This window comes from Danio aesculapii, chromosome 4 (genome assembly GCF_903798145.1).
Source record: "Danio aesculapii chromosome 4, fDanAes4.1, whole genome shotgun sequence".
Classification (NCBI taxonomy): Eukaryota; Metazoa; Chordata; class Actinopteri; order Cypriniformes; family Danionidae; genus Danio; species Danio aesculapii.
In genome coordinates, this window is record NC_079438.1 from 11,651,876 (window position 1) to 11,676,161 (window position 24,286).

The 24,286-nt window shown below is 36.3% G+C and overlaps 1 protein-coding gene, 1 long non-coding RNA gene and 1 pseudogene across 5 annotated transcripts in view; 1 reads left to right on the forward strand and 2 right to left on the reverse strand.

Annotated features, from left to right (window-relative positions):
* Positions 1 to 2,323: 2,323 nt before the first annotated feature.
* On the reverse strand, positions 2,324 to 7,178 carry LOC130222150 (gastrula zinc finger protein XlCGF8.2DB-like; annotated as a pseudogene).
* A 1,504-nt stretch (positions 7,179 to 8,682) lies between these two features.
* LOC130222027 (NACHT, LRR and PYD domains-containing protein 12-like) overlaps positions 8,683 to 24,286 on the reverse strand; it is a 28,114-nt gene continuing 12,510 nt past the window's right edge. For 2 of the 3 annotated variants that reach the window (XM_056454636.1, XM_056454638.1), the window contains exons 6-10: positions 23,700 to 23,873; positions 23,048 to 23,221; positions 16,582 to 16,755; positions 14,015 to 14,061; positions 11,298 to 13,923 (exon numbers count right to left, since the gene is read on the reverse strand). In XM_056454636.1, coding sequence (XP_056310611.1) covers positions 13,370 to 13,923; positions 14,015 to 14,061; positions 16,582 to 16,755; positions 23,048 to 23,221; positions 23,700 to 23,873 — 1,123 coding nt within the window. In that variant the 3' untranslated portion in view covers positions 11,298 to 13,369. Of the gene's footprint in view, positions 9,816 to 11,297; positions 13,924 to 14,014; positions 14,062 to 16,581; positions 16,756 to 23,047; positions 23,222 to 23,699; positions 23,874 to 24,286 lie in introns of those variants that run through there. The other variant, XM_056454639.1, reaches the window with a different exon arrangement.
* On the forward strand, positions 15,191 to 23,417 carry LOC130222246 (uncharacterized). 2 transcript variants are annotated; one of them, XR_008836375.1, is made up of 4 exons: positions 15,191 to 16,442; positions 20,313 to 20,397; positions 23,053 to 23,200; positions 23,298 to 23,417. It is a non-coding gene; the product is annotated as an uncharacterized LOC130222246 (long non-coding RNA). The 2 variants fall into 2 exon arrangements; XR_008836374.1 differs by lacking the exon at positions 15,191 to 16,442 and having other exon boundaries at positions 19,525 to 20,397.

A 24,286-nucleotide genomic window follows, 5' to 3' on the forward strand; every position in this document is an offset into this window, starting at 1 on the left:
TTCTCATTTGATCAATTGCTAATTCAATTTCTGAATCTGTAATCTCACTCTCGCACATATCCTTATCACACTTATCTAGTTTAACTGTTATGTTCTCTAACAAAAAAAGTCATCTTCTGAACAAACTCCTTGTTTTGTAAATAAATCCAGTAACACTTTATAATAACTACAGAATATGAACCATTTGTTAAGCATTAGCGAATAGTGAATTCATTATCTGTTAAGCATTAACTCTACATTAATAAATGTTAGTAAGCAGTTTATTACTGCAGCTACAAGTGAGCTATTCTTGACATACAACCACATTTATAATGTGCTAAATAGCTGTACTTTCATACTTTGTTAACGATTTATTTTTTATTACTAAATTAAGTATTGCATTATTTACAAACCAGTTATTTAAGCATAGTTGGTGGTTATTTAAGATAATTCAGAATGAGTTAGTTAATGATTAATAAACAATTAAAATTAACATTTATATATCTTATTATTCAGGCATATACTAATAGTTAATTTGCATGTTAATAAATGCTTTATTACTCAACTTCATCCAGTTTTGTGACCCAAACTAAAGTGAGGACTATTCATGCTTCATAAATCCCTTATAAATGATCATTAAAAGCTCAGTTAAACTCTAAACAGGAAAAAAAAAAAAAACATAAATGACTTTATTCATATCCATTCGTTTTAATATACATAAATGAAACTGTATAAAAAAAATAAAAAGTAATAAAATAAAATTACTGCAGTTTAAATATTGCATCCTATTATATTGTTAAATTATTATGCTGTCCTTGTTTTATCCAATTTATTTCGTATTTTGACACTCCTGTTATCCAGCAATGTTTAAACCTTAATTTTACTTTTTTGATAAGATTGCAAAGATTATTGTTGATTTGATTCTGAGCCTTTAATTGTCATTCATAAGGAATTTATAAAGCATAAATAGTCCTCACTTTAGGTCACAAAACTGCATGAAGTTGAGTTAATAAAGCATGTATTAACATAGACAGTATCCATTAAAGTGTTACCTAATTTTTTTTTACTTGTTCAAACTACTTAATTAAAATGATTAATTAATTAATTAATTAATTAATTTTATTTTTAATTAAACAATTCTTGAGATTTCATTGAGACAACAATTTTTTTATGTTCAATCCACATAAATTTGTTAAGTGTTAAGTTAATTTGTGTTGTGACAACATGAAAGATTTGTGTGGAACCCTGCAGTTTTTACAGTGTGTGCAATGAGCACAAATAGGGATATCGGTTCATAATAAAGTTCAAACACATTGTCAGATTTTGCTGTATTTGGCTTAACCATTCTTGGGTGGCTTGTCAGTGTTTTAGATGACTAATACAGAAAATAAGTAAGCTGACCAAATTTCTTACTCTTGACTTTATTGAAGACAAAGAATGGTGCAGTTCTTCAGCAGTGATGTTAACACGTCCATCTTCAAGTAACTTAACCAAAAGAACTGTCTGTGAGACACTACTTTATAAGAAAGTATGTAAACCCCCGGAGATTACCCAACTGCTTTGGTTGGGTCACAACTCTTGAGTTCCTGTAGGCCATTTGATTCACACCTTTTCAGATGTAGATACTTGTTTGCATAAGAAACAAGCCACACAATCTATCAACATACAGAGTTATATTACATTCTTGCAGCCAGGTAGCAACTCTGATCTACACTACAATCTGATCTGATCCCTGAACTACACTATGAAACAGTTGTCAAAATCTTCACCCCTTTTCAATAATTGAGTTTAAAATCTTCAGGTGTTCAAAGGGTTTCATTTTCAGTAACTTGATAAGTACTCAAGAGTTCACACTTGTTCCGCAAGAGAGCTCTAAGCTCATTGGATCCTCGAGCCCTGGGCTCCCTTATGTAAACAGGGCGAGAGGGGAGTTTGAACTCAGGGAGATCTCGATGAACACCCACGACTTGTTTCTGTTCTAACGACAGATTTAGGGATGGCTAAAGGGAGATATATGGCTTACTAAGACCTCGACTAGGGTGCCAATTTAGAATGTTCAATTTACCTAGGTCGTGTGTTTTTGGATTGTGGGAGGAACCTGGGGGAAACCCACGTGAGCACAAAGTGAATGAGCAAAACTCCAGACAGATGTCAACTGGTTCAGTGGGGACTTTAACTTGTGACATTCTTGCTTTGAGGCAACAGTGCTAACGACTGGGCTACCGTGTCGCCAAATCTAGAAAGGAGGGGGAGTGGGGGGATTCCTCAAGACGAAGATAACTGAGGTAAGAATCTCTGATTATTTTAGTGAGTTAGGAATCATCTGATTGGTGAATCATGTGTTAGCTAATGCAGGACCAGCCGTGAACAATCATAAGCATGTGATCCTCTCAAAAGTAGTATATAAATAAACTTCACATGAATGAACAGTCAAACTATATTAAAAAGCAGAAAAACTACATGCAAAATGAAAAAACCATTTTGAATATACCCGTGTTTATGTGGACAAGATCTCAATGTTGAGGACTCTGCTCTCCATTGTGAAGTTTCAGGTGATTACTGAGGCTTATTTTCTGTTTAAAGCCCTTTCCACACTCACTGCATCTAAAACGATCCTCTCCTGAGTGAGTCTTCATGTGTTGCTTAATGGTGTCTTTGCGTGTGAGACTCTTTCCACACTGATCACATATGAACACTATGGTTCCAGTGACCATCCAAGTGGTTCATGAGGCTAGCTTTGGTTGTGAAGCTCTTTCCACACTGAACACATGGAAACGGCTTCTCTCCGGTGTGAGTTTTCATGTGGTTATTGAGTGCGCTATTACATGTGAAACTTTTACCACACTCTGTGCATGTGTAAGGTTTCTCTCCAGTGTGAATCCTCATGTGGGTGTCAAGCTCTTGTTTTCGAGCTAAACTTTTCCCACACTGTGTGCAAGTAAATATTTTTCCTCCATTGTGAGTTCTCATGTGAACTTTAAGGTTGCCACTTTGCTTAAAACTCTTTCCACACTGTTGGCATGTGTACGGCCTATCTTCAGTGTGAATTCTCCTGTGCGCGGCAAAGTTTCCTGCATGATAGAAGCTTTGTCCACACTCTTGGCATGTGTACGGCCTCTCTCCAGTGTGAATTCTCATGTGGGTTATAAAGCTTTTTTTTTGACCAAAACTCTTTCCACACTGTTCGCAAGTGTAAGGTTTCTCCCTAATGTGAACTCTCATGAGAACATCAATGTTTGGCTTTTGAATGAAACTCTTTCTACACTGTTCACTGCTGAAATTACACTCAGATTTGGATTTCTGAGGACTTCCGTGTGATGAAGTCTTTTCAGTCAGTGTGGGTTTTTCATCAGTTGTTATTTCTTGTTGTTTCTCTTCCATTTTATTCCATTGATGAGTCTCTTCTTTCAGCATCATCAGGTCTTAAAAAAAAAGAAAAAGTGAACTTTAGTATGAAGGCACAAAGGAACAAGCATGAAATGGATGTTTTTACCCAAAAATTAAAATGACCTTACCATTTACTCTCCGTCATGTGGTTTTAAACATTTCCTTTCTTCTGGAACACAAAGTAAGGCAGCGTTTTTTTCACAATATCTTCTTTTGTGTTCAGCAGAATCAAGAAACTCAAAGATTTAAAACCACACGAGGAAGAGTAAATGGTGAGGCTTTTATTTATATTTATATTTATGAACTTTATTTAAAAGATGTAAAGTAAGTCTTTAGTTTTCCCAGAATGTGTCTGAGGTTTCAACTCAAAATCAGATCATATACCTTGCAGAATATTTCATTTTGGGGGTCAGAGGAAGACCAAGCTCTTTTTGTGCCTGTGGCTTCAAATGCAAACTATCAAATGCACTCGCTCTAGATTACTCGTGTTGTGTTCCCTCATGTGTATCCTCCACTCAACATTTTTAACTTGCTTGGAAGACCCGATTGAGAGAAATCCTGCATGTTCATAGCAAGTACGCATAATTCATATTAGTGAGTTTGCATTATTGTATATAACTTATGCAAATGTTTCCCAGTACTGGGTTGCAGCTGGAAGAACATCCGCTGTTTAAAACATATGCTGGATAAGTTGGTGGTTCATTCAGCTGTGGTGACATCTGATAAATAAAGAGACTGAGCTGAAGGAAAATGAATGAATTAACTAACAAAGCAAAATTTGAACTAATCTAACACACACAAAAAAAATTACAGTCCAAATACTATTACACCCAAATGAATATGTTGGGGGAAAATATTAAATATATATTTTTTATAATCAGGAGAAAGAACATAAAAATGTAGTTAAAATGTTGTAGTTTGTATTTGTTTTGTTTGCAATAACTTATTTGAATTTAAGTGTATTATCGTATTATATGTATTAAAGATGTTTTGTGTATATATACACATTTACTATTAAGTGACTATAAAATGAATTAAAATGGCATCAAATTACAGCAGGTGAACGTTACAATTACTTTGACTAAGCGTGAACTTAAGACTTAGCCTGAGAGTTAACCTGCCCTGGACCAGGCTAGTTTCCCAGCAAAAGTTGGCAAAGTAACTGAGTTTGAACTATTGTAAATTTAATTTATGAAACCAAATCTGCCATTAATAAACCTGATTTACCAAAATAAGCCTGGCATTTTCTGTAAGCTTGGTTTATGGAACAGCCCTCTGGGCTGAGCAGTGTGGAACGTGATTACAGATAACACAGGATTCTGTTCATCCAGGATTAGAATGACCCAGAGTTAACCATTTGAAGTGTGAAAAACCCTAAGACTACTCAGCATCAGCTCTCAGGATAACCAGAATACAATTACAAACAACCACAATTGTAATTAATGTCATAGTAGTAACCTGATCTCATATACTATTGTTTTAGAACCTCCAATTTAGTTGCCTATTGGAGAAATGACCAGGAATAATAAACAGCAGAAAACGGTCACACTACTTGCTCTACAAACAAGTGTGTTCATGACTATACATACATAGAAAAATAATAAAATTAGAAAATATGACTTTGTAACATCAAGCAGCATTAGGCATGGGCCAGTATAAGATTCTGATGGTATGATAACCTTGAATAAAAATATCACAGTTTTACTGTATTGTGATTACTGCTCTAAAATATATTCTTTTTAATTGTCTGGGTAAAAAACAAACTCTTTTCTCCTTTGAACAAAAAAAAATTCTTTTGAGAAACTTTGAAAGTATTTTGGAGCAGTAAACATGTCAGACTAAATCATTCAAATGAATCACTGACTTCTGCTGTCTTCATTAGTTTCATAAACGCAGATTTCTTTACAATTGAAAACAGCATTGGAGATCTTTTCTGCTGGAGATACTGTTATCCTAAAAAAATTATAACATAACATAAAAACCCTTACATATACCGTAGGGACAGCACAGCAGAAAATATTGGTAGTTTTAAAACCTTGACTTTTCCAAACTGCGGCATACCTTAAAAACAGGTATCATCCCATGTCTAAGCAGCATAACACTGTTTTTAGGATCTAAAAATTCATTCTCTAAAAAAAGTCTCTAGCAAAAAGATTCCAATGGCGGCGCCTGCTGGTACATGAAGAATATGGTCAATACTGACGAACTTTACACTCAAATGTTTGCATCTTATCAGCATGCTGTAATCCATTTCTTAAGCAGCAAAAGTCATTTAGACTAGTTTGTTGGCCAGTTGTAGTCAGTGCAATGCTAAACGTTATTGTTCCACTATAATTTGTTCGTTTTGTCTCACGTCGTCCCACAGCAACATCATATAGTTTAGATTACAGTACAATGTTTTATAATAATTAATTCTTTTAGTGTCCATTTCATTCAGCATATTTAAAATTGGCGACATCCACGCTTTTGACATACTTTAAACCAGGGTTAAAATTTTAGACCCATAAAGGGCTAAAGGCTAGGGAATTTTTCAAATGCCCCAGATGGAAGACTTTTATTTTCCCTATATATAATTATATTATATATTATGTAATTATATTTAAAAATATAAAATTACATTTAATAATACAATAATAAATGAATATAAAAAATACAGTATTTTAGATTAAATAAAAAATTAAATAGTGTAAAAACAAGATTTATTAGTATCCACACACTTTTTTCCAACATAAACTTACTTTAAAATGTAAAAAAAATGAACAAATGTTTTAAAAGTTTTAAAAAACTATAATAAACTAAATCTATGCGCAACAATCTGTCCAGGGCGATGCCCTCAGCAGTAAATACATGGAGCACGTTTAAACAAATGTTATTGTAAGGAAAATAATTAAACCATTATGATAAATAGAGTTAAAATGACCTTTTTAAATTAAAAGTTGAAAGTTTTGTTGAGATGGATTGTTGGTGATTGTATGGGTTTTGGCCAGATTGGGTAGCAAAACATGAACAAAGGAAAATGAAGACTTGTTTAAAAAAGATTTAAGACCTACAACACAATATTTCAGTAAATTTAAGACTTTTTAAGACCCCGCAGAAACCCTGTTTAAACACAATAGCCCTGGTAATTAGTTATAATAATAATGATGTAATTCTAGCTCAGATACTATCTGTGAGAACTAGTAACAACTACTAAAAACAAGTTTAAACCCATAAAGAAGTTGATGGAAAAAAGGGAATTGTAATCAACGTGACATATGCAATTGGAAAGTACTAAGCCAACACTATCACTGTAATAGCAGATATCTTCTATGAGAGTACTGTAGGTCAAATATCGTCAGCTCAATTAAACTTTTATAATTTATTGTTTTTATTTATTTTATATAGCGACAGTGCTCAAGGATGCTTTACAAACAGTAGGAGAACAAGAAAAGCAATAACCTTAAGAAGGTAGAGAAAATGGGACACTAATAATACATAAAATGAATGACAAAAGACATGAGAACAAGTGACGAAAGAAACTCATTCCTGTCTTTCAATGAGTGCTTATGTGAATTTAGGAGAACTAGGCAGCACACTCAGGGCTGCAAGATGGATTTAATTTAGTATTCTTATTATTAAAATATATCTGAATGAGGATCAAATGACTGAGTTGGTCTTTGAGAATGAAAACCAACCTGTTTGTTCCTGCAGATCTTCATGTTTGACTGTGAATGTTTCTTCAATCTTCACATCTTCACTCTCCTCTTTAATAAACACCATCTTTATAACAGTGTGGAGATCAGTCGCTTCAGCAGGAGTTTTTCCTCTGCGATTGGACACTTTATCCTGTTTAAAATAAATAAAACAATGAACAGAAACAAAATAACTTCTCTTCAACACTTGCTTCAACAGTTTCTTTATATCAGAGTTAATAAAAAGAAATCAGGTAACAGAGTAAGTCAGAGCAAGAAACAATAGCCACAAATGACCTGATGAAAACTAGTACTCCATTTCTTATTTAGTGAAGTATACTTAGGATGCAATGACATTATGCTGTTTAATAAATTAAACCTTCATTAAAACAGTTATTACACACATTTACTTTATTCAAACTTTATTCAGATATGTTCTTAATTGTTTTGTTTGTTTTATTTACTTTATTGTCTGCTTACAGCAACATGTAGCACTTTTTTGCACAAGACAAATGTCCTCTTGGGGACAAAAAGTGTATCCTATCTTTATTCAAACAATAGTGAGTATATAGGGTTATGTGTTGTATAAAGGGTTAAAATAATATCGTCAACAGCAGGTACATTATTTAGCACTGAATGAAAAAACCTGAAACTTTAATCAATCGGTTTACAAGTGAAAAAACTTTAAAACAAACCTTTCTCCAGTTGAATCACAGCGCGGGACCGGCGCACGATTATGACGTCACACGCCACGCCAAAATAAAAGTTTTTTTAAACTTTTATGCCACTCACTGTTGCAGTCATGACTTATTGATACATTTCTCCCTCGTTTTCCACTTTCTCACATACACAGACACACATATTTGGAGTTGATGAAAACCTTTACTCTAAACATTTTAAGACAATTAAAAACAGTTTTTAATCCACTAAGTGTTTAAAGCAGAAAATCTCAACATTCTAAAAGGTATAACAAATAATCTGATGGGTGTTTTGAGCTGAAACTGTACAGACATAAAAGACTTATCTTAAACCTTGAAAAGGGGGTAAAATAGGTGCCCTTCAAGTAAAAAGTATTCATTACTACTACATGTTTTAGTTCCACTAACTAGTCATAACTTATTACATATAGTTTTTCTCTGCGTTTGGACACTTTATCCTGTTTAAAATGAACAAAACCATAAAAATGTCCTGTTTAAATAAACAACAACGGACAGGAACAAAATAATTTCTTTTCAACACTTGCTTCAACAGTTTCTTTATATACGAGTGATTAACAAAAAGAAATCAGGTAAGTCTGAGCAAGAAACAATAGCCTCAAATGAGCTGATTAAAACTTGTACTCCATTTCCTACAAATATTCCTGAGAATATTCCATATTCTATTACAAAACATAAAACCACTTAGCTAACATGCAATCTCATATATAAATCATTAATGGTTGCAATTTACAGTAGGCTATTAAGAAAAAAGTAATCCTACGTAACAACAATAATAATACTAATATTATTAACAACAACAAAATTAATAATAATAATAATCCTAATAATAAATATAAATTAACTAGATGTAGACTAAATATAAAATGTTACTATTTAAGTGATATTCGCAAATCTGATTAAAATACACACTGACAATTTGATTGTTTCTGTTATAATTTTTAATGGAAATTGTACACCATTGTGCTGAACACTTTTTTTTTCTTCAATAGTCTGATTTTTTGTATTTTCATATCTTTAATATTGTTTTTTTCTTGTATTATTATTATTATTATTATTTACAATGCATTAGTTTTGTTTTTCATACATTTTGGCAGTGTCTCACAGACCCCACAGTATCTCAACAGACCATCACGCAGAATATCTGCTGCAGGGACAACTCTTTCCCGCTCTGGAAGAGGTGTAGAACGCTGTTGGTTTTGCGGCATATCAGAGCCATTCATCCATTCCAATCTGCAAACTTCATTATGTTGCTCACACAGGTTATGGAGAATGTAACAAGCCGCCACCATCTCTCTGGCCAAATCCAAATCGCAGTCAACAACAGATCTTGTTGTTCCATAAGTCTTCCTCTATCTGTTAAAGGTTTCACTAGCCATGGCTGAGCAGGATAAGCAGCATCCCCAATAAGGTAATGGCTTAGATTCTCTCCTCCTATTTGTCTTGTGTGTGCTGGTAAAAATGTCTGTGTGTTGAACAGATCCCACAATTTGGAAAGTCTAAGCACACGGGCATCATGTAGGCTCTCTGAGCGACCAACACAAATATTCCAGAACTGCCCCTTTCCGTCCACACCAGCCTGTAAGATAATTGAGTTCCAACCCTTGCGATTCACATAATTATTGTGGTGTTCCCTTGCTGCGATTATTGGTATGTGTGAACCATCAATTGCATCCACACACTGTGGCACCCCCCATCTTTCAAAATACGCTGCCATTTCTGAAAGTTTCTCGGCAGAGGGAAGAGGGATTGGTTCAGCCAGCAAGATTACGCCATACCGTTGTTATACCCACTCCAAAAAGATGCTAAATTGTCCTGTACTCGGAATTCATAGCCAATTTCCAGAGGGCAATGGCTACCCTTTTAGAGTGAGGGACACAGAGACGGAAGGTTGTGTCTTCTTTTTCCAGGACAGGGTGTAATTTTACACAAAAGTAATCAAATGTGGTCTTGCACATGCAAATGTTTTCAACCCATTGCTGATCTGAAAACTGTGGAACACATTTCCCACCAGTCATTTCCCCGGTTGTGGGTCCATACTGTGGGTGGGCATGCTTAACACCTGGGTGAAAACATCAAAGTGCATATATTAGCAACTGCTAATCATATTTACATCAGTATAATCAGCAGTCAGCATTACACTGCACAATATAGATATTTTAAGAATCTTGAAATCAGATATATCTTAATTCATTAATGTATTCCACTGAAAGTTACGTACATATTTCTATTTAAAACATCACATTGTTAACAAAAAAATCATTTTGTTCAATATAGTAATTGCCTAAAGAATAAAGAGTGAAGCACACTAAGAATTGAATGTAATGTCATTCAGTAGCAATATGCACATATTTTTTCCTTTTTTAGGCTGTTATTGTTGTTTTGTTACATTTTTGTTAATTTTGTTAATAGACTATGTCTATTAAATGTATTACATTGTTGCAGTTCATGAAGTAACCAAGCTAAGTTGCATCTGAAAACTACTGCTCGTTGTTTGTTCATTTTGAATGGAACCGCTGATTCCTTCAAAAAATAAACCATCATTTTACTGATAATAATATTCATATTATTAATATTAATAAATGCATTTAAAAAAGGTAATAAAAACAAATATACAAAAAAGTATTGAAAAAGTCAATCACAAATTAAGACTGGCTACAAACACCATGGAAATGTTACTTGTTTAATACATTGTTTAGTAATTAATACATTTACTATAATAAGTTCATGGTTCATTCTCATAACAAAGCGCTTTAAGTTAACATTAGGCCTAACAATAGTCCATTGCTGCCATCTATAGGCCTTGGATGTTACTTCACAAATGTTAAGCACAAATAATAGCGCTTACATATAAACAAATGCAAATGAATGTTTTTAGATGTTAGTGCAACATTATTCTAAAGCAAAATACTCAACTAAATAAGACCTAAATAAAACTTTTATTTTAGTGCATCAATTATTACAATCTTATATCTTGCCGAATATAACATTATAGCTCTTACATTATTATTTTAAGTGTTTTAGAAACGATTTTTACCTTGTTTGTCTGTACTCATATCTTCTCAGCGTTTGTTGGTATACCCGTTGTCATTGTCGTCTTCTGTTTATTTTATTTTTTGCGTCAGGAATTGTGTCGTTTTTTTCTTTTATTAAACAAAGTGAATATAAGATAAAAAAAAACACTCAAAATATTAAAAATGCAGGATCATCATCCATCTTGGCACTGTTTACATTATTAAGTTATCAAGGCAACTACTAACGCATTTTTGTTTAAAGTTCCAATGAGCTCTGTTGCAGTAACACAGTGGAAAGTGAAACCGTATCCGTGCTGACTGACCTGGTTTGGCACGGAATGGAACGGTTCAGCATAAAGAACGGTTTGGCATGATAGTGGAAAAGCAGCTATACAGTTTTATGCCTGGATTTCATAAATAGCTTTGCATTTACTAGCACAGACTATATTTGAAGTATTTGGAAGTAATTAGCGTTTTCCTACTGTAGAAAAATGTCATAAAAACAAGTGGTCCAAAATATTACAGCAGTGTTTTTAAAAGTCTAAACACTTTATTGATATAGTACACAACCAAGCACATGTGGTTAGAAAAAGAACAAGTCGCAGGTAATGAAGTATTAAGCATTTCTCTTAAAGAAAAGCCTGTCTAAGCAAAATTCTAGCAGGTGTCTGTAGCTCCACTGATTCTCTGCCTCTTTGCTCTTTTTTGGTCACCACCGGTTGGTGCGATGATGAGTAAATAAAGTGGTGACAGTTGGCCACACCTATTTGTAGCTTAAATTGCGCTCTTCAGAAACCTATGGATGATGTCACGGATACTACGTCCATATCTTTTACAGTCTATGGTCATGATTTTCTGAAAAAACTACAGTTGAGGTCAGAATTATTAGCCCCCCCTTTGATTTTTTTCCCCCTTGTTTTTAATATTTCCCAAATGATGTTTAAAAGAGCAAGGAAATTTTCACAGTATGTCTGATAATATTTTTTCTTCTGGAGAAAGTATTATTTGTTTTATTTCGGCTAGAATAAAAGCAGTTTAAAATTTTTTAAAAAGCATTTTAAGGTCAAAATTATTAGCCCCTTTAAGCTATATTTTTTTTCTCTATAGTCTACAGAACAAACCATCGTTATACTATAACTTGCCTAATTACCCTAACCTGCCTAGTTAACCTAATTAACCTTGTCAAGCCTTTAAATGTCACTTTAAGCTGTGTATAGAAGTGTCTTGAATAATATCTAGAAATGTGTTGAAAAAAATCTTCTCTCCGTTCAACAGAAATTGGGAAAAAAAATAAACGGGGGCTAATAATTCAGGTGGTTTATTAATTCTGACTTCAACTGTATGTTTATAAATGTGGCTATAGAAAACTTACACGATTTACTTCCTAAACAAATAAGAACTAGAAAATATGTAGAGCACAATAACAAATAAAGTATGACTCCAAGGCTGGGGTCTCTAACCAATGACCCTGAATTAAGCTAAGCGGTATGGGACAGCTGTTCAGCGAGGCTATCTTTAGGTATGATGGGAAGTCCCCTGTCTTTCATATCTGAAGTTGCCTCCTCTGCTGTCTGGTACAATTGTGTCCTGTCATCATAGAACACCAAAAGTTTAGCTGGGAACAGCATTGGGAAGCTTATCTGCTTCTGTTTTAGTACTCATTTAGCCTCAGTAAAGTTGCTTGTTTAATTTTTGTAGTGGTGTAGTTTTATTATTATTGACCGCAGCCTTTCTTCCCTATTACCAGGTGGTTTTGGGGCAGTCACCAGATTATATCTATTGATACTAAAATCCATGGTGGGAGGAATCTCCAGCAAGTCACTGAAAGATTACCAATTTTTTAAAAACCTGTCATCCTTTTTAAAAAAGGATGTCAAACCTGATGGAGCAGGTTTGACATCCTGTGTGCAAGGGACAGTATCATTTATCCAATGTAATGCAAATAAGAAGTGCCAGGCACTGCCTCTTTGTCAAATACAGTTTCTCCAAAGAAATGCATATTGTCAGTTCCAGGCCCGGCTGAGACTTTGCCAAACAAATGGCTGGGTGATACTTTCAGGCAAGGTACTGAAAACAAGATTTCTTTACTAAAACTGTAATGTCAGTTTCTGTTTCTACTAATAAGCACTGCCCACTAAATCGTGTATTTAACTGAGTGCGAGCTGCAATAGTACAGAGATTTTTCGATGAATGCTATAGCGCCGGCGAGTTCTTATTAAAGAATTCTGCTTTGAAAATACCCAAAAATTTCTCCTGGTTTTTTGTCTCTTCTTCAAATTCACAACAAGTCTTGTAAAAACCTCTCCATAAACTGTCATTGATGCCCCCTTGGTAACATTACAAATCCTTCCATTTTCCTGTTGTGCCCTGCCTTCTTGGTTTTCTTGTTGATTCATTACTTTTATAACATTTTGCTCATCACATGTTTTACGTTTTGTTGCTTTTCCACCTTCGATATCTTCTGATTAGTTGTTTTGTGTCTTTGCGAAAGTCCCTTATCTCCTCCAGAACTTTTGTCAAACTTGCTGCATCATTTAGATGCGTAACATTGTTAGCATTAGCTTTACCAACTTGTGTGTGAGAGCTGTTGTCTATGTTTTCTTCATCTAAAGGTTCTCCAGCAGTGCTTTTTAGTGCAGAATTTCACTGATGAACCAGAATAAACACAAAACCCAGGATAGAGTGTCTGGGTGAATGTGGTCTGGACTGAGTAAATGAGGCTCATTGTGTCTTTATAGATATTGTAGAAGCTCAGAGTTCCTGCACTCTGATCCACAAACACTCCTATTCTACTGCTGATTGACTTTACTGCGACACGAGTCTGTGTGTTATTGTGTCTGAATGAGCAACTGGAGGGAGAGAAACTCAAACTCCAGGACTGAGCATTACGTCCAAACCAACACTCTTCACTGTACCCCTTCCTCCTGATGCTCTTATATGACACTGATATAGATACTAAATCTCCACTCCAGTCAATCTCCCAGTAACAGCGTCCACACACACTCTCTCTGCACAACACCTGAGGATGATCCTCAAATCTGTCTGGATGATCAGGATACGACTGTTTCTCTTCCACTTTTGTCACCTTTCTGTTGTCCTCAGACAGAATGAGCTCAGCATTTGCTGTGTTTAGATCCAGTGTGAGAAAACAGGCCCCTGAGCACAAGACGAGACACATTTATTACACAACACTCACTAAATCTTTCTCTGTGTGTGTGTGCGTGTGCGTGTGTGTGTGTAGACGTACATTTGCGTGGTCCTGCTGTAATCATCTTCTCTCCTCCATGATCCAGTCTGTAAACACACACAAATTCACATTCAGTCAGATCTTCAAGCTGCTTTGTTGGCAGCGAGTTTAAATTTCTTATTAACACGTGTGCATGACTCAAGGAACTCAAAGACCAGATTAGCTTCTGTAATTGTCAAATACAGAAGAATTAATGTTATAAGTGACAATGAGGAGGACTATAAAGAAAATGAAGACATACTCGCACTGTGAAAAATTGGTAAAGAAATATGTATCATACAGGACATACCATTTAGCTACTCCAGATCAAGTTGACAAAAAAATTGTCAGGTGTATACAAACAAACAACCACAGAAGGTTTGGCTGTTTCTTCAGTGACTGCAGAAAATCTACAATTTACATCCACTAGATTGTTAATGTCACCCTAAGAGACAGTGACCAAAAGAGACTCTGAAACTGTGAATATATATATATATATATATATATATAAATATATATGTATATGTCAGAATTATTAGCCCCCCTGTTTATTTTTCCCCAATTTCTGTTTAACGAAGAGAATATTTTTTAACACATTTCTAAACATAATAGTTTTAAAAGGCCATGACACCCCCCACTTTTGGTTCAAGTCTACCTCAAATTTTTTTCAAAAGATGCATGATAATGGGCGTGGAGCTCCGCGATCAGAAGCAGGAGTGGGCGTGGCCAGCAGAGCAGGGGAGAAGGAGGGGAGCGAACAACTGTTGTCAGTTGGCCCACAAAATGAGACACAAACCGTGTGGGGACGCATGATTTTATAGTTTACAAAGTTAAAATGCAAAGAAATAGACAGTCATTTAATGCCCTGCTACATTTGTCATTTGTAATTTCATATACACACAACCACAATTTATATAATTATAAAGATAATCGTGTTCAAATAAACACTATAAATGTGGAGTTTTCCCTCAATCCCCGGGTCTGAATGCAGACTCAGTGCAGCAGGTCTCTTGCCCTGTCTATTTTAACCATTAGCCCTGCTGGTAATCTGGAGGATTTAGGTGAACACAGCAGCATGGCGATGTGTCTAAATGTGAACAAACTCCACTGATAAAGGACAAAGTCTGCCATTCTCTGCCATACTCGTACTGCTCATTCTTCCCGACAAAAATGCTTGCTGCACACACACACACAGCTTTGCTGTATTGGCCCTGACAGGATTGTGGGGAAAAACATGCAACAAACCCCATGGATCATGGAAACAAACACATACAATCCTTCATGAATGGCTAAATACTGCGTGCTGTGGGTCCATGGACGCGGACTCACCCAGTCATTAACATAGGATCTCACAGCTTGGAAGTGGCAGGTCTGTGTCTTGCCTTCAGAAAGCACACGCAGTCATGAATTATTAAGAAGCAGGTTCTTCTCATAAGATAAGAAAACTCAGCTATGAATAATAATGAGAAACCGACGCGTCATCTTTGCACTTGCAGTTGTGCTCTACGTCACCAATTTTGATCTTGCCCGAAAAATTATTTTAAACCTGGAAGATGAAATCAGCTGACAAAAGCTCAAATTTATCCAGTTTTCCCCACAACTAAGTGGGGACACAAGTCTTTTTCTGTCCACCTTAGTGTCTTTGTTTCCTTATCAGCACCTCTATATATTTAACATGTTGCTCCACTGATTTTGAGATGATTTACAAATGTACGATCAGCTGCTGCTTTGGCTCAATTCAGTTCATCTGACCACCATTCAAATGAATGTCAGAAAAGCAAGTTATTAAACCAGCTCATACATGATTAATAGCGGCTTTCTACAGTAATTTGTTGCAATATGAACTGTTCCAGAGTCGGCCCCACACATAGACCAACTTTATTCTACATTCTTCCTCCAAACCACAAGCATGGCAAAGTTGTATCAGCCTATGTACTATGTCCTGTGCCATTTGAATCACATCTAAATTAATTAAATCTGGTATGCATAAGCAATTTTTTATTGCCATACGTGGTCCACATTTTTTTATATCACACATGCACACCTGCATACCAGTTCTGTGCACCCCTGCTTATATATGTTTTAGTTAATCTCTATTAGACTACTGTAATGCTCATTTGTTTGTCTTAACTAGACTTCACTTATTTGCAATAAGCGAAAAATACTGGAGGTCTTCTTTAACCCCCAACATAAACGAAAATATATTGGCTTCCAGTCCATTTTTGAATTATTTTTAACATTTTAGACCTTGCTTATGAATTCTTAAATGGTCTAGCCCAAACCTGCCTTTCTGATTTTATTCAACTGCAGGATTTATCTAGGTCTCTGAGGTCTGCTGACCTTCTGCTACTGGCGGTTCCCACAGTGCTGAAGCAGAGGGAAGATTGTGTCTTTGCAGAAGCTGTAACTTACTCTGAATTCTTTACCATCTTGGATGATAAGAGAGCGAGTAAGTTATAAGGATTTTTTTTTCTGGAAGTGAACTAAACATTAACTGTCTTCAGAATCCAAAAATATACACCCGTTAATCCTCTATCTGCCTCTAAGAATAAATTACATAAACAAAAACATAAATATGCTCCACATACTTGAGTTTGTCCAGTGTGTAGTTTGGATCCTCCAGTTGTTCAGAGAGCAGCTTGACTCCTGAATCTCCTGGATGATTGTAGCTCAGATCCAGCTCTCTCAGGTGTGAGGGGTTTGAACTCAGAGCTGAAGACAGAAAACGACAGCCTTCCTCTGTCACCATACAGCCAGACAATCTACAAACACAGCAATGGTCCACATCACATTAGATTGACAGACCAACATCACTAACAGTCACCTGTTCAGTAGCTGATACTTGCTCTAGTTTCAGTCACAGAAGAAAAAATAGTCACACTTTATTTGAAGGGACATTCAAAAGACTGTCATGACACCTTTTTTAATCACGTCATGATTTGTCATGATGGATGAGATTTTATGAATGGTTATGACAACTGTCATTAAGAGTCATTAGCTCAGTTATGTCTGTGTTATGACAATGTGACTTTATTAAGCCAAAATAACTCAATATTTATGCCATAAACATAATTGTCATCAGGCAACTAGAAATGTGTCATGAATATAATTTTGATCACTTCTTTTGAGTGGAACAAACGGAATTTGTCATTAAAATTCAAATAAATGTGTAATAACATTATATATTTGTAAAGACATGAATGAAATTATAATAATGCTGTTATAAAATTCATGACACATTATAATGACCTCTTGATAAACATGTTTTTGACAGATTTATGACAATTTTTGGTGTCTTGGTAATGTCACAATGCCAAGTTGTTAAAGGGCACCTATGGTGAAAAATCTACTTTTCAAGCTGTTTGGACAGACATGTGTGTAGGTATAGTGTATAGACAGTCATATTGGGGTGATATAAACAAACCCTTCCTTTTTTTCAATTTAACAACATAAAAATGGTGGACCAATTGGAGCGGTTTTCAGATCGACCGCAACTTGACGTAGGAGTGCGTTTTCCCCGCCCACCAATATTGATTGACAAGCGCGTATCACCATATCTTCAGTTTGTTTTTTCACGTCAGCCATTTTCAGCGTGAGTCAAAGCGATATCACTAAAGGAACACCCTTGCTCTATTTTTAGATGTAAGGCTCATTGGGCTCAACATAAGATCAACATTCACCACATGAACGCTCTAATCGAAATTATTGTTTGTAGGTAGGTTTGCAAACGTGTACTTTTCATTGCGTCTACCTTAAACTTCAGCCATTTGCATTTCTCGCGATCACAAAAGCTCACTGTCATCTTAACCAGGTGCAGCTGGAAAGTGCGAGCGCGTTGCCTCACGTGCGTGTCCTCCATTGGAAATAAAATAATGAACTTGCCTGCAAAACAATCTGAATTCTGTTTTGAACTGAAACAGACATTTTTTTTTTTTGCACACTCAGAAGAACCCAACCCAGGCTCATTCTGAGACCGTAGTCCCGGGGACGTTTCTGGAGACCGCGAAATACGTAGCCGGGGGTACGTACGGCTGCATTTCATTTTTTTTTAAGCGAACGCTGCGGGGCGGTGTGACGCCGTTCCCTTCGGCGCTTGCCGGCCGGCCGGCCAGCCGGCCGCTCGCCTCCGTGTGGAGGGCTTTCCCGCTGCAGCCAGTTTGTCCGGTTAGCTCTTCGTGTACTCTGGCGGACTCAAGGCGCAGAGAGGGGCTGACCACGACGACGACCGGGTTCGAGTCCGGGGAAGAGCGGTTCCAGAAATCAGGTAAGAAAACAAAAACAAAATCCAAAAAATGAAGCGAACAAGTTCGTCACAGGGTGAGAATGTGGTCAAAATCCGAAAACGTGGTAAAAATCAGACGAGGGCTTTTCTTTTTCTGGACGGCTTTTGTGAACCGTCGTTGGTTGGGTTTGGGGACGGAGGAGGGTGGGTCAGCCGATTGGCCGGTCGCACGGTCAATCATTCCGTCATGAAGACAGGCAGACGGGCGGAAGGTCGTTCGACAGCGGCCTCTAGCGGGTTTAAAAATCGCGCACAGCGGCCTCTCGCGGACTCGCGAAAACAAAAACTGCACAAATACGTACCTCCCGGGACGTATTTCGCGGTCTCCAGAAACGTCCCCGGGACTACGTTCTCGGAATGAGCCTGGGTTGCAACAACCATAATATTAACATTAAATCTTAAAAAAGGGGTAAACCATGTGCCCTTTAAGAAAACAACTAAGACAGGTTATGATGTATTTTTTCCAGTTGTAATAAATACATAAAGATTTGCATTTAAAATGACAAAACTGAGCTATTGACACTTAACTCTTTCCGTTTTTATGGCAATCTGTGTTTTAGGTATAATAAGGTAGGGGAAACTTGACGTCACATGCTGCGGAAAGTGAAATCTGAGAAAGAGATTGTGGGTAAAAATTAGAATATACAACCTTGCTTTGGCTTAATCCCTACTATACAGGGCTTGCCATAGCCAAGTAATCCACCCTTATCGATCTACATGAGGTTACAACTCAACTATAATAACATAAAATTCATCGCTTTAACCACTATGCTGAGGAGGGCTGTAGACTGTACTGCAGAAATATACAAGATGAAAACAAACCAATACTACTAACAAACTATACTGTCAGCTGTACTGTCAGCGTTGTGTTGTGGCTGAAAGGGCATTCTGCATAAAACATCTCAGAGTGATTAGTGGTTCATTCCACTGTGGCAACCCCTGATAAAGCAGGGAATAAGCTGAAGGAAATTGAGGTCGGTGCATAATTCAAAATTCTATTTCATTCTTTTTTCTTAGAGGGCAAAAAGAAGTTGGAAAATGCTGAGTGATGGTATACTAATTTCCAACACATATAGCCCTGCGTTGCAGTATGTGGAGCTGTAAATATGTCACAATGTATAAACATCAATGATGGCAGCTGAGAGAGAAGAACAATGTTGTTGCCATTTTTTGAAGATGGACTTTTATTTTGTTTAAATATTACTTTTGTATTTGTTATTTAACTTGTTGAATGTGAACATCATAAAAGGCACGACACTACAACACAAAAATAATAAAAGGAAATTTATGAAGTGGTCACAATTTTGACCACTTCACACATTCTTATTGGAAAATTCTTATTATTGGAACAGATTTCATTTGATATGATTTGTATCTTAATTTTGTGTATCAATAATTTATAATTGAATTGCAAGTCAGAGAAGGCAGAGCTCCAGAATATATCTACTTATTGCATAATCACCACAGACCAGTGGCAGCTTAAAGGTGTTTAGGAGCCAGAGTGAACTTTTGGGGGAGCCATTTCGAACTGAACAAACAAACTCAAAAATAACTTTTATTTTGTTCAAAATAACAACTTTTCAGTCAAAACAGCTCTTTTTAGACATGCTCCAAAAATCCCAAAGAAGTCTACAAAAGGAAGTTGAAACTTCTAATATATGGATCCTAAACTTTGGAATAGCCTACCTGATGATGTCCGAGGCTCAGACATACTTTCAGTTTAAAACAAGAGTAAAGATCTTTCTTTTTAGTTAAGCATACACACAAAGCATCACATAACTGTAGGATACATGAGTGTGCTCCATGCAAGTGAGTGGTATTGACAAATTACCTGTAAGACACTCTTCCAATCTTAATCCACCAAACACTTTGTTATAAATAAATGTTTTATATGTTTGTTTATATAGCACCTTTTTTTAATTTATAGCACTTCATTTTCACTTTGACATATATCTCTTGTTCAAAAACATTATGAAAAGCAACTATGCTAATTATTTCCTTTGTTCTCTATTTCCACCTGGGGATACCTGTCTCGAGGCCTTGTGCAGTGCCACTTAATGAGATCCATGACCTGTGAAAAGATGATGCCAACCATCGAAGACTTCGAGGACAACACACACACGTAATACAAAAATACACCTCATTGTACATGTACACACAGACATCATCTATATACTCTATAACTGCAAGTTAACTATGTTTATATATAATAACATCAACTGTTAAAAGCTATTAGTTACTAGTTAATTAGTTAAAGTTATTAGTAACTAATAGTTATGGTAACTAATAACTTTTTGAAAAGCACAATTTGTAAAGCTCCTTTAAAAAAAATTATTGTTAAAAGCTCTAAACAAATAACCTTGAATTTAACTGAATTATTTTGAGCAGAAGCTTCACAGTTATTTAAGAACAATATTATATTATGTAAAAACAGTTGCCCTTAAAAAGTATTTTCTCATATTTTACTTCATTTAATACTCACTCATACTGAATAAACACACACACATATACACACACATATATATACACACACACACACACACACACACACACACACATATATATAAATAAATATATAGTATATATATTATATATAGTAATCCATTATAATATCTATAAAGACAGTCTTCGTGCTTTTAATATGGAACTAAAAACTGCTAGGCAGACTTTCTTTTCAAGCCTTATAAACAGCAACGTAAACAATGCTCGTAAACTCTTTGCAACGATAGAGAAACTCACAACCCCCCCCAGTCGGATTCCCAGTGAGCTACTCTCTGAAAGCAAATGTAATGAGTTTGCTCATTTCTTTACTGACAAGATCAATAATATCAGAAAGGCAATCAGCTCATCCAATCAGCCAAATTGTGTCGACGTCAGACTAGCTCAACCACAACTTAAGAAATCAGACATTATGTTCGATTTCATGGCAATTAATGGCAAAATCTTAGAAGAGATCGTGCAAATTATGAAAACATCAACCTGCAGTCTTGACACGCTCCCCACATCATTCTTTAAAACGGTGTTGACCTGCTTAGAAAAGGATCTTCTAAAAGTGGTAAATGCTTCACTTCTCTCGGGGATTTTTCCTAACTCACTTAAAACTGCAGTTGTTAAACCCCTCTTGAAGAAGAGCAACCTAGATAACACCATATTGAGCAATTACAGGCCCATCTCAAATCTCCCTTTCATTGGCAAAATCATTGAAAAAGTTGTTTTTAACCAGGTTAACAAGTTCTTAAACTTCAAGGGGTGTTTGGACAATTTTCAATCTGGTTTCAGACCACATCACAGTACAGAGAGCGCCCTTATAAAGATAATCAATGACATCCGCCTAAATACAGATTCAGGCAAACTAACAGTGCTGGTACTGCTTGATCTCAGTGCTGCATTTGACACTGTCGATCACAGCATACTTCTGGATAGGCTGGAAAACTGGGTTGGGCTGTCTGGGACGGTCCTCAAATGGTTCAGATCTTACCTTGAAGGGAGAGGATACTATGTCAGTATAGGTGACCATAGGTCAGGGTGGACACCCATGACATGTGGAGTCCCACAAGGCTCGATTCTGGCACCACTCCTGTTCAACCTTTATATGCTCCCTCTGAGCCAAATAATGAGAAAGAACCAAATCTCCTACCACAGCTATGCTGATGACACTCAGATCTACCTAGCCTTACTGCCTAATGACTACAGCCCCATTGACACCCTCTGCCAATGCATTGATGAAATTAACAATTGGATGTGCCAAAACTTTCTTCAGTTAAACAAAGAGAAAACTGAAGTGATTGCGTTTGGGAACAGAGATGAGGTTCTCAAGGTGAATGCGTACCTTGGCTCTAAGGGTCAAACAACAAAAAATAAGGTCAAGAATCTTGGTGTGACTCTGGAGTCAGATCTGAGTTTCAATAGTCATGTCAAAGCAGTTAGTAAATCAGCATACTATCATCTCAAAAACATTGCAAGAATTAGATGCTTTGTTTCCAGTGAAGACTTAGAGAAACTTGTTCATGCTTTTATCAGCAGCAGGGTGGATTACTGTAATGGCCTCCTCACTGGCCTTCCCAAAAAGACAGTCAGACAGTTGCAGCTCATCCAGAACGCTGCGGCCAGAATTCTGACCAGAACCAGGAAATCAGAGCACATCACACCTGTCCTCAGGTCCTTACACTGGCTCCCAGTCACATTTAGAATAGATTTTAAAGTATTATTACTGGTCTATAAGTCGCTAAATGGCCTAGGACCTCAATACATTACAGATATGCTCACTGAATACAAACCTAACAGATCACTCAGATCTTTAGGATCAAATAGATTAGAAATCCCAAGAGTTCAGTCAAAGCAGGGTGAATCGGCTTTCAGCTACTACGCCCCTCGCTGCTGGAATCAGCTTCCAGAAATGATCAGATGTGCTCCAACATTAGGCACATTCAAATCAAGACTGAAAACACATCTGTTTAGCTGTGCCTTTACTGAATGAGCACTGTGCTATGTCCGACAGATCGAACTACTATGTTTTTCTCTTCTTTTTAACTCTTTTATAACACATTTTATCAGCTTTTATTTTATTTTATTTCTATTCTGTTTGTTTTTATTTCTCGTATAATTGTTTCTTTTATTCCTGTTTATGTAAAGCACTTTGAATTGCCACTGTGTATGAAATGTGCTATATAAATAAACTTGCCTTGCCTTGCCTTGCCTTGCCTTGCCTATATATATATATATATATATATATATATATATATATATATTTTTTTTTTTTTTTTTTTTTTTACCTCAGTGTCTCCAGTTTACAGTTTGGACTCTTCATTCCATCAGAGAGAAGCTTCACTCCTGAATCCTGCAGGTCATTGTTACTCAGCTCCAGCTCTCTCAGGACACAGTTTGAGGATTGTAGAGCTGAAGACAAACTCTGACAAGACTTAGCAGTGAGTTTACATGTAACAATTCTGAAAAAGAAGAAAAGAACACAAATTGCATCAAGTGTGGTAGTTCATTCATTCATTCATTTTCTTTTCGGCTTAGTCCCTTTATTAATCTGGGGTCACCACAGCGGAATGAACCACCAACTTATCCAGCATATGTTTTTATGCAGCGGATGCCCTGCCAGCTGCAACCCTTCACTGGGAAACATCCATACACACTCATACAATACGGACAATTTAGCTTACCCAATTCACCTGTACCTCATGTCTTTGGACTGTGGGGTAAACCAGAGCACCCGGAGGAAACCCACACGAATGCAGGGAGAACATGCAAACTCCACACAGAAACGCCAACTGACCCAGCCGAGGCTCGAACCAGCGACCTTCTTGCTTTGAGGCAACAGCACTAACTTCTGCGCCACTGCGTCACCATTTTTAGTAATTCATCTGATGTAACAAAATAAATGAAATGAAATAACCAATCAGGTGCTTAAACTCAGACCTCAGTATCTCCAGTTTGCAGTTTGGTCTCTTCAGTCCATCAGAGAGAAGCTTCACTCCTGAATCCTGCAGGTCATTGTTACTCAGGTCCAGCTCTCTCAGGACACAGTTTGAGGATTGTAGAGCTGAAGACAAACTCTCACAGGACTGAACAGTGAGATTACAGCACTGTAGTCTGTGTAGAGAGCACAACAAGGAACAATTTATGCTCAAAATCAGCAGAGTGTTAAAAGAAACAATGGGGAAAAATATATAGTAATAACTTAACTGAGTAGGCTTAATATTTTACATTATAAAATGAATTTAATCACTTGCCACTATAGTGCACTTAACTGATGCAAACTACATAGAGACTAGTGAACAAGTGAGAGATGTCAGAATCACAGAATCAATGTTTAATAATAAAAAAATAAATTTAAAAAAGTATTCGTGACAGCTGCCATTGAGTCCTATTTTGTCATTTAAGCATAAAAGCTGTCCTTTTACTGTCTGTTGACAGTGCTTTCAACTTCTTCTGTCTGTTTCAATATTCACATGAGAAATAAACAGTGTTTGTATGAATCTGTTAATGCAGGACAGTGATTTGAT